The following is an 11,261-nucleotide window of genomic DNA, read 5'->3' as shown; positions in this document are numbered from 1 at the left end:
GGTCCCCCAACACCTACCACAAAACCACAGCATCCACCAGTACCTCACCTCTCAGCAGTACTCCCCTGAAGGTCAGATTCCCACCAAATCAGACAAATAGCCAATCCTAAACACACAAAATTGTTACGTTATACAAATACACAGTAAGGGCTGTGGTAGTTCACTTAGGTTGGGGGGTTTTTTTGGTGCCAGTAATGATGTGTAATAAAGGAACTGCCACTTTTAATTCAATCAGGTTTTATTTTGGATGTTAATATTTACATTTTTAGAAAATGGAAACAAAGGCTGGCCATAAAAAAATGAATAATTAAGTAGCAGCAAGAAAAGTCATGTCTTTTTTTTCTTATTCTTTATTTTCTTCCCGGAGAATATGGCACGTTTCATTGCTGATCTTTTACAGATCCCCATCTTTACCTTCTTTGAAGTTTTCTGCCCTTTCTTTTTGTCATCTCTGTAAAGAAAAAAGGAACATAGAGATTAGAATAAAATGGAGAATCAACTTTTACATTTGCTGATATTTTAAGTAATCTGTCCATGTAAGTACATGAACTGTAGTGACAGTATGTGAAGCACCGGCACAAAAAGTACAAGGAACATTCCATCTTACAATGTTATGATATTTCAACTTCCTAAAACTGTTTCTCCACTTTATTGCCATTAATTATCTTTCATTTATGTACTTATTCAGCATTTAACTTTAAAAGGATATAGAAAACTTAAGAAATTCCCTCACAAAAAAGCATAGAGTTTCATGCTGAACATATAAAGCATAAATACATAATAGAAAGGCTTAGAAGACAGTACATAAAGTTAGGAAGACTCCTGCATTAGGAAGACTCCTGCAAATACAGGACCTAAATACAACTAGCAAGTGGACTGTTTTGTCTCTGACAAAGGATGTATTTCACAATGCAAAATGCTGAATAATTTTAATAAATAAAACATACAGAACTTTTTATTAGAAAAAGAAAGCTAAGCTATATGCTGCAATAAGTCAACAAAAGAAGTAACTGATGACGTGAAAGGACTAAACCATTCTGGTACAATTGACCAAATAGTATCTTACTTGAGAGAAGAAACAGATGAGGCTTCATGAATTTTTTAGCATCCTTTTTACTTTTTTAAGCAAAGAAAAAAACCCCAAACATTAAGAGATGGAATTTTTAAAAGAGGTACATAAACTGAAACATTATTATCTTTTATCTCTACTACTCCTTAACTAAAACTTGTTTTAATGCCACAGTAAGACACAAAGCAATACTCCTGTACTTCTCTACCATCCAGCAGGAATCTGGTGAGTCTCTTGATAGTGATCCAAGAGGGTAATTATCTGAATCTCACTATGCAACAAGAAGTACAGCTTTTTCGAGAGAAGATTTGCATTTCCACTGCTACAGCCATTCAAGTCAAGAATCACAAACAAATCCATGACTCTGGAGAAGCTACCAAAGTGCAGGTCAACTATCTGGAACCTGGAAGGCTGAGACAATTTCCATCATCTCTTAGCAAATCCCCTTTCCTCTTTTCAGTTAGTTCTATTTGAAGACCACTATACATGATTCTTTTGGACTTCTGACACATACAAGTATGTCATTCTGTATATTACAGAAGGACAATCATGGAAGACTGAAAGTACTCAATGTGATCTTGATTAATGGTGGAGATTTAAATCACACTACAAAAAGCACCTGAAATACCACATGGAAAAAAGCAAAATATGCCACAACAAAGCAAAAGAAACAGGAAGCAATAGAACAGTATCAGTGTTTTCTCTGACCTTTCATGAGGAATTTGAAGGGGATAAAAGCGTTTTATTACTTCAATTTTCAGTCTTCTTGACAGAGTTCTCCTGTGCACCAGTCACCAAGTTTGCGATCCATATAAATCAGTTTCAAAAGAAAAGCCACAGACAGGGAACTGGGAGCCACAGGAGCTGCCATTTATCATATCCTCCCTTCAGTATATACTCCCCAGCAACAGAGCAGGAGAGCAACAGTGAAAGCTGACATCAGCACTTAAAGCCAAAAATCATCTCTTTCTAAATTCATTCCATGACATAAGATCTGATCTCACCTGACTGCTATCTTTTATTATATTAATGCAATATGACACTTACTGGAAAGCTGTTCTGGTGCGGGAGAGACTGGGACAGGCACTACGTTTGTGTCCTGCCTTGCCACACACAAAACAGCCAGAATCAGTCTTCTCACAACTGTGGTTTGGAAGAGCACAGCAGTTGCAATTGTTACAGTGAAGCCAAGCTGCAAAATAAGTAACATGATTTATTATATTGAAAATGTTTATAACGATAATTCTGAAAATGAGGTTTAAATATAGGCCACAATATCCAGTTTTTAATTCTGGATTAGTTTTACAGAGATGAACGTGGTCAGTTTTGGATCCCTTATCCCATCTCATAAGGCAGTCAGATACCTCACTAGATATACTGTGCAATTACATGTGAATTTTTTTGCCAAGAGAATTATTATCATGTATGTGATCTTAACAGGGAAAAAAGTCCAGATGTTACAATGTATTTACAGACTGTGATTTCTTTAACAGTAACAAAAATTATTGCTTCAGCTATTTGAACAGCTATACATACAACTAAATTTGTACATGAAACATAATTTTACTCCACCCTCTCAAGCATTTTAGTAATTCCCTGTTTATGAAATTCTAATGAAAAAGTCTACATAATTAGGAAACACTTATATGACAAATGAAAATATTTCAATTTTCCCATAATAAATATGAGATTTAGTGTGACTTGACAAGAAGTTATCACATTTCCACACAGTGCAAATACACTTAAATTAATAAATAGCAGCTTGTGCAAAATTGAGATTTTTTGTTTACTCTGTGTCTTCTACTACATTTTACTTCTATATTTTCTCTCCTGGTTTGTTATCTCAATTTCTTTGGACTAGGTGCATTTCTATTTAAAAAAGTATTTTTGTGTACTTACAGGGTTTTACACATTTTTTGCAAAGAACACAATGTTTCCATCGTCTGCCATCCTACAAAAGACAAATAAATGTTTTTTTTATTAATCCCCCACACACTGATTCTATCTTAAAACTAAACTACTGATGTATGGATCCCACTGTTTACAGAAACAAGTCCTCTGTAGGAAGGACTGTAACTCAGAAACAACAAACCTGACAATCTGTGACAACCACAGCAAAAAGGCTGCATTTTAAAATGCGCAAGTTCTAAAACTTCAAAAGATAAGAAAACATGTATGTGCCAACAGACCACAGGTGAATAAGTTATGGTGTGAGTGGCAAGTAGTAAATTTTTCCTGTCCTCTTTACAACACAAAACCAGAAATTAACTCCCAGTGGGTTATGAAAGATGTCCTGTGAAGGTAATAATAAGTCTACAAAACTGGAACTGTTGGGGGTTTCCCACGGAACTTGGTATCAGAATAGGTTTTTACCAGAGGAAATATTACAGAGACTCCTATCTGACTACTGCTAAAACTGCCATTCAGAAAGAAGGATAAATACTTACTTTTGACGTACATGAATTGCACATCTCACAGTGCTGGTTACCAGAACTAACATACCGCTGACATAAGGTACAAAACCTGGAAAAAAAATGTACTGGTCCACATTTGCTAACAAAACAATTAATTTTACACAAGCTTAACAATAAACATAAGGACTGTAAAATCACTTTGTTGAATTAAAGATTACATCTTTGATGCATAAATGATACTTAGGCAATTTAGACACATCCACATAGTAAAATTCAGGAGCTTGAATTTGAATTATCGACACTATCAGCAGTAAATCAAACTAAATCCATTCCTCTGTCCTCAATGCTTCTCTTAGGGTTCATTTTTTTAACTACTGTCTCAACAAAGCTGATTATCATATATAGCTGTAAATCCCTCTGGTAGGTATATATAACATTTCCCACAGAGAAGTTGAGGCATCTCATCATTCCACAATGGAAAATATAAGCTTCTTTTTAGGTGTTCAGCTCTCCTACACACTGTCTATATACCACGCAACTTTGGAATGAAACAGAAAAATATGCTCGAGCCTGGCATCCAAGTTAGGCAAGACAACACTGAACAGCACCATCCCAAACTCCTTTAGAGACTCTCTGCCCTAACTAAGAACAAAGACACTCCTTCAGTTACTTGAGCATTAACATATCTTACCTATAACCCTCTTCTACAGGAAGTACAATGGTACTCGGGGTAAGGTTTGTGAAGATACGGACAGGAGATTGTCTGCGACCTGTCTTGCCATGTTTATACAGTGCATGATTATCATAGTCTACCTAGAAAAACAAAACCATAAAAAAGAGCCTTAAACTGAAAGCTAAGCACAGGTAGAGCTATTTACTTATTTATTATCTTTATACGTATCTTACAAAGCATTCACGTTTATATATAAACTACAGGAACATGATAAAGTTATCAAAGGTATGACCAACAGAAATACAGAATGCAGGCTTCACATGAGCACCACTGGCTTTGCAGTGTCTCCAACACAGTCAAAGTTCAAGGACACAGCCCATCTACAGACAAGTGCTACCACTGTATCTGCTCCATTCATATTCCTGTTCACATTGCACACAACTGATATTTAGCAGATTCATTTGGTTCAGCCATACCTGGTAATCCATCATACTGAAGCTTGGGAAAAAGTCAAGAATACGAGACTCAAAGAAGTATGGAAATATCCAGAACATGGGCATTTCTTTATTGTCTTGACCTAATAATGAAAAGGCTTTGATGTACATAAGAGAAAAACAAGGTATGTGAAGCATGAGAACTTTACAGTAAGCATTTGGTATACATAAACATGGATATGTATGTCATGCTAGGCACAAGAACTAGTGCCTGCAGGAAACAAAGTTTTGGCATATTTTATTTATGTGTAGCTGTAAGTGCCACATAACTAACAGCTCTTGTTACCTGCCTATGTTGGTAAGAAATGGTTTGATAGTTTATTTTTCCTCTACCTTTTAAGTCCATTTTAATGGAAAAGCAGATTTGGAAAAGAATGGCCAAGGGTTTTAAGAGAGGCTTAGAGAACTGGGCATTACTAAACTAAAAATATTAGGAGAGTAAACAGGATATGGTAGTATGCCTTCAGAAATTATAATGTGAGTGTGTTCACATTCACCTGAGCAGCAAGAATCACAGACTTATTTTAAATAGGTACTTTTCTTATAGTGATCTTACTGCTTAACCCACCTATCTGGCTATAATACATACCTTCTTTTCCTGTCTCCTTCCACATTGCCATCAGTTTTTTAAAACTAGAAGCCAGTGCTTCCACTAAACCTCCAAATGGGGGATCAGTTACCATAATGACTCTTTCACCATTATCTTCATACAAGAATTTCCTACAAGTTTCACGTGCAGCCTGTAAGAAACAGAGGTTAACTTCCAGAAATACAGATTAAAGAAATGTAAAAATATTGTCTTCAGCAATAAAATAATCACTGTAGAAGTTTCAGGTTTTATTCTTGTGGAGGTGAGTTTCCTCTTGTGTAGCATTTAAAAAACAAAACAAAAAACCCCAAACAAATGAAAAGAATCCCAAACAAAAAAACCCTACTGGATTTGAAGCACTGAAAACAAGTGCCCTTTTCAGTTAATGTATCAAAGGCAGATGCAGTTCAAGCTTCCTAAGACAGTCTTCTTCCTAAGGATACTAAATTTACCTCAGAAAAAATGATGTTATTCATAGGGAGAAAACAAACTTCAGGCTCCGAATACATTTTATTCATGCCCTTTAACTTATAGTTCTATTCTGCAAAGCATTACCAAAGCAGCAGGAGAAAAACGTGTCTACTGAAAACCAATTCAATCCATGCTGATTATAAAAATACACAGTATTCAAATTGTAGCAATCCAACCTGGATTCTATTATTAAAGGAAATGTAAAAACCTATGTATTCACTGCCATCTTGCAGTGTTCTATCATCTGTTACTTAGATTCTATTGCATACCAAAAGCAGATTTTTAATACTAATATGCAACTGAAAGTTCTGCAATTCAGTCCATGAAAACACTGCAGAACAGTGTCATTACAGGTGTCACCTTTGCACACCTTGAAAAGAACTGTAATATTTACAATGTAGATGAACAGAGTCTTTAGTTTTAATTGAAAAATACAAAACTTGAATACAGTGATGGATTACAAATATTTAAAGTTCAGGCTTTCAGACCAGCTTCCCATTTCATTCTAAATTATTCTTTTTATTTTCAAGATCTCATTCAAACGTAGCCTTTAGAATGGAAAAATCTGAAAATTACCTACATGCTGTGAACGGTATTGAAAGAAACATGTTTATACAAATAACCAGGGGCTTACTAATGGCAGAGGAAGAGCAAAGAGTGAGTATATTATTGGGACAAGAGTTTAAAATTAATGTTTGGATTTGAATTAGACTGTGATTCTCTTACAAAGCTATAACAGACATCCTATTACAGCTGCAGGTTTCCTAACAAACTCGAAATTAAGCACTTCATGTGACATTTAAAAAGAAACAAGAAATTCAGCATTTTCATTGAGCATTACACCAAATCAATCTCATTTTATGACAACAAGGTTAATCTTTTGACCTTGTTTTTCCAAAACAAAGCATAAAAACCTCATTTTCCCTCCCATCTCAAGCACCAGTGATGAAGTCTTGTAGCATCCACTGGGCTGGTAAAGGCTGGGAATAAAATAATGAATTCTGTTGTAGCAACACAAGAAAAGGGGTAATGAATACTTACATGAGGCAACAGCTCACATCACACTGTCATTTTAATAAAAGTACCAATTAAGGTGTCTAAGCAACATTAGTTAACATAAATATAATAAGTTTGAATCAAGTGGGAGAGAATTACTGAAGAGGCACTGTCATTCTTTGGTTTTCAGTACTACTGACCATTTTTTCTCATGATGCTTTCTACTAGACTAGCTTCTTACAAAATTGTGCATCGACACCACTTACTTCTTTACAAAAGCACTCAAAAAATACTTGGCCTTACCTCTCCACCAAAAAAATAATGATTGAACATGTTGTAGTGGCAGAATTCATCCTCTGTGTAAAATTGTGAATACCTGTAAAATAAGTTCAAATAGTAGTAGAAAAATATAAGCAACTTCTTGTGTGTCCTAAAAGGCATTTAGACTGAAAACAGGCCTTAAGAAAAACAACATCTTTGGGTTCTGATTACTGACAACACACACTTATACTGAGGAATTATTAAGTATGATTACTTTTCTCATAAACCAGATGTCATTTGTGTATGTGTGCATCAACTAAGATGCAGAGACAAGAAAGTGAAAACAACCACCAATTTATCTTTTAAAGTAGTAAGAACACAAATCTTTATACTTATTCTTCAGACAGACAAACGTTAAAACTTACCTGAAATCAATATCTAGTAGAAGGCTTCTAACTCTGAAATCTTCTTCTTGTGATGCTTTTGACTGGATCATTTCATGAAGCCTGAAGTATAATTGGAGCAAAAAAATTTAACACATAATCACTGGCTTCAGAAATGATCTTGCAAGACAAGAATGCCTGGTACTTTACTAAACCTAAAACCAAACAGATAAGAGAAAATGGAGTAATCTGAATTTGGGTGATTCCCTTTGGCGATACTCAGAGCTAAAAAAATAGGTTAGTCTTAAAAGATGAAAAGTCAGTGAAACCTGTTGGATCACCTTGCATAAAAATCCCCTGAAATAAAGCCAAAGAACTGTCACTGCAGTAAGAAATAAAGCAGAACTGAAGTGTGTATATGTGTTTGTGTTATTTGCAGTGCTGCTGCAGTCTTCTCCTTTATCTTTTTAGCTCAAAGCAAGACCCCACTAGATGCTTGGATAACCCCAACCAATTAAAGCATAGTGAACCTCTTATTATGGGAGAATCACTGATTATGTAATCATTAGTAAGCTGCACAGTTTTGAGATATAAATATTATTTGAATCTGTAGCAACTCTCACTGATGTACCTGGGAGTTCCAACAGAGAGCACTCGTCTGAATCCTAAATCAATAAGGAGATTAAGTAGAAACTGGCAACTTCTGTCTGCAAATAAATACTGTGCATTTGTTTTTTTATTCTCCAGTGGATACAGAAGTTGACTGGGACTTTTCAGCTGGGCAGTGGAGATATCACACAGCAACTGGTGATTGGAGTGTTTTTCCCATTCTGCTGGCAATAGCAATTGCTGGCATTCTTGGCAAAACTTCCTCTTTGATAATGGCAGCAGAACAAAATTCTTGTACCTTTAAATAGAAAAGACAACAGGGAACAAACTTTGTAAAAAGCCTCTATGAAAGACATGTAGCAGAGTTACAGAGGGAGTTGCACATTTTTTAAGTATTCGGACATTTAAACAAACAATGCAGTTTACAGTGCTCTTGCAAAACACCACATGTGAATTATTATTTATTATATTCAAAGGACACTCTGAAATGCACATAATATATGGTAACCAAATATATTGGGAGTCTCCACAAAATAATTGGATTACAGAGTGAAGATTTCATAGACTAACTGCAAAGTCCTGTATGTTTATACACAAAAATTCAGACATTATTTGTTACTGTATTACCTTTGCTTCTTTTTACAATGTTAAGCCTGTTACTTTTGCAAACGAAAGTCAGGCCTAAATTAACTGAAACTACTACTGATCTGTTGTTAGCACATTATGAGCACTAACATCAGAAGAACTATACAAACATAAAAAATCCCAAAAAAAACCAGTTCCTGGGTTGACAATACTATGCTCTAATTAGTTGTTTCATGTTATTTTTCCATTTGTCCAAATCCCTCTGCCACATCTTCATATTTTAAAGAATCCTGAAATGTCTTCTCTGCATTCAGAGTACCTAAACTTGTATTACTTCATTTCTACTAAAGGAAACATGCATAACAATACCTTTCCACATTCTGTCTGTGTGTGAAAGTAGGTTGATGATTTCTATTATATTCTTCACGTGCTGCAAGCCTTGTTTCTGACACCTGTAAAATTTGTGTACGTAAAAAGTTACAAAACAGCTATTGCTCTGTGTTGTACATCAAATCTCAACATTAAACAAAACAGGTGCATTAAAGGTCTCATGCTTTAGTTACTCTGCAAGGAAAAAAAACATCACATTCCTTGGTCTGCTGTTTCAGAAGAACAAGCATGACTGCAGCACAGGGGAACACTGCAAAACAACACCAGTCTCTCACTGTGAAGTTAAACCATGCAAAAAAATAAACAGGATTTCATTCTTCTACTACATATCTTCTACTCAGGGAAAAACTCAAAACGTGATTGTGATGGAGACAGAAAAAGCTATCCTTTCCATTAATGTGTGCCAGCAGTTCCATTAGCTCTGAAGAACTATGACCTGATCCTGAAAAACAGATGACAGCAGAAACATTGCCCAAGTCTTTTGTGTGTGATCATTTTAAAAGGACAACAGCTCTTTGTTATGACCTGTCACTGAGTTTGAGTCATTAACCTTTAACATTTCAGTCTCCCACACTCTTCTCTGACTCTTCGACTTTGTTCCCACAAAACATACTCATGGTTTCATGTGGAACAGAGTTTCAAGACATTTGCGCAAAACTTATGGAACTGTTTTGTTTAAAGGAGGAGACAGTAAAATTCAACAGAACAAAAGACACCATGATACAGGTGACATTTAAAATGACTTATCACTAGGAATCCCATTTAAATCTACACAACCCAGTGACCAACCATCTCGTTTTCTCTTTCTACAACTTTTCAGTAAGCAGCACAGCAAAAAACAATTATGAACCCCCTGCCAATCTCCTGAGGACAATGACTACAACACAAGATACTAATTCAGGGAACAGAAAAAGTAACACAAAACACATTGGAAAAAAACATGGCAAGCTCTCTGTGAATACATATCAATCCCAATTTCATTACTCTACAAAATTATGTGACCAAAGGTCTTTAGGCAATGAGAAATTGCTGAGCATCATGCTGAACCCCATCACCTCAGAATTTTGTATATCCCACTTTTTGTTTGCATCCAATAGATTTTCTCTGTCTTAATTATGGGAGATGAGAGCATCCTGGGATCAGAAGTATCCCATTTTGTTCAACATTGCATAGCATTAGCAAACTTCTTACCTTAATTATCTATGCATTTTGGCAATATAGTAACAAATGCCAGTTTTGCTCAAAATGTACATAGGTTTCCTTAAAAGTTATACTTGAAACATGTTCTCCTGACAGAAATAAGTACTCTGCTAAGTATAAACTATTAGATAAAGTTTAGAAAGTGACAGTTACCAGAGATTTCCAGAACAAAAATATACTTTTTAACTGTTAAATAGGTTAAAAAATCCACAGTTTTTCATAGAATCATCGAATTTTTTGGGTTGAAAGGGACCTTAAAGATCATCTAGCTCCAATCCCCCTGTCATGGGCAGGGACACTTTCCACTAGAGGATGTTGTTCAAAACTCCATCCAATCTGGGCTTGAACACTTCCAGGGATGGGGCATCCCCAATTCTCTGGGCAACCTGTTGCAGTGCCTCACCACTGTCACAGTAAAGAATTTCTTCCTAACAGCTAATCCAAACCTACGTCTTTGCATTTAAAGTCATCGCCCCCTTGTCTTATCACTACATGCCGTCATAAAAAGTCCCTCTCCAGCTTTCTTGTAGCCCCTTTAGGTAGTGGAAGGTGCTATGAAAGATCTTCCTGGAGCTTTCTCTTCTCCAGGCTGAACAGCCCCAACTCTCTGTCTTTCCCCATAGGAGAGGTGCTCCAACCCTCAGATCATCTCCGTAGTCCTGAATCTCCAGCAGAATCTTAAGCAACGCTCTCTTACCTTCTCATCTTCCCACTGAAAAAAGTTACAATCCTTTCTATCCCTACAAGCTGAACAAGCATAGAATCTTCTCCCTTCCTCTTTTCCTTGGCTGGTCTTCACGAAAAGTAGCGCGGGACCTGGAGACAAACGCGACGATACGATGACACGGGGGGCACCAGCAGGTTTGTTCCACCGCTCCGCTGCAAGAGCCGAGCTCCCAGAACAAGGCATTCCAAACGGCTGCTGCAAGGCAAGCCCTGCCAGGAGCCCGGGGACTCTGGGATGGTGTCCCCGCCCCTCGGGGCTCACCGTGCGGGCAGCTGGGCGCGCCGGACGCCGGCCCGATCAGGGCGATGCCGCCGCGCTCCCCCGCCGCCATCACACCGCCTCCGTCCCGACGGCCACCGCAAGCGGCGCGCCCCGCACCGGGCGGCGCCGCCCAGCGGCG

The 11,261-nt window shown here is 36.9% G+C and overlaps 1 protein-coding gene across 2 annotated transcripts; it reads right to left on the bottom strand.

The window, feature by feature from the left end:
- Window positions 1–264: 264 nt before the first annotated feature.
- Window positions 265–11,225, bottom strand: ZCCHC4 (zinc finger CCHC-type containing 4). 2 transcript variants are annotated; one of them, XM_027643001.1, is made up of 13 exons: window positions 11,123–11,225; window positions 10,832–10,950; window positions 8,914–8,996; window positions 7,982–8,257; window positions 7,393–7,473; window positions 7,010–7,082; window positions 5,240–5,390; window positions 4,633–4,733; window positions 4,175–4,296; window positions 3,517–3,592; window positions 2,969–3,020; window positions 2,117–2,261; window positions 265–451 (listed from the first exon to the last, which is right to left on the bottom strand). In XM_027643001.1, the coding sequence occupies exons 1-13, from the start codon at window positions 11,190–11,192 to the stop codon at window positions 328–330; spliced, it is 1,473 nt and encodes a 490-aa protein (XP_027498802.1). In that variant the 5' UTR covers window positions 11,193–11,225; the 3' UTR covers window positions 265–327. The 2 variants fall into 2 exon arrangements, 1 of the variants encoding a protein (XP_027498802.1); XR_003527587.1 differs by lacking the exons at window positions 265–451; window positions 2,117–2,261 and having other exon boundaries at window positions 4,175–4,292.
- Between the last annotated feature and the right edge of the window lie 36 nt (window positions 11,226–11,261).

Source organism: Corapipo altera, unplaced genomic scaffold (assembly GCF_003945725.1).
Source record: "Corapipo altera isolate COAL_440 unplaced genomic scaffold, ASM394572v1 22, whole genome shotgun sequence".
Classification (NCBI taxonomy): Eukaryota; Metazoa; Chordata; class Aves; order Passeriformes; family Pipridae; genus Corapipo; species Corapipo altera.
Note: the sequence above shows the minus strand (reverse complement) of the source record. Positions and strands in the feature narration are given on the sequence as shown.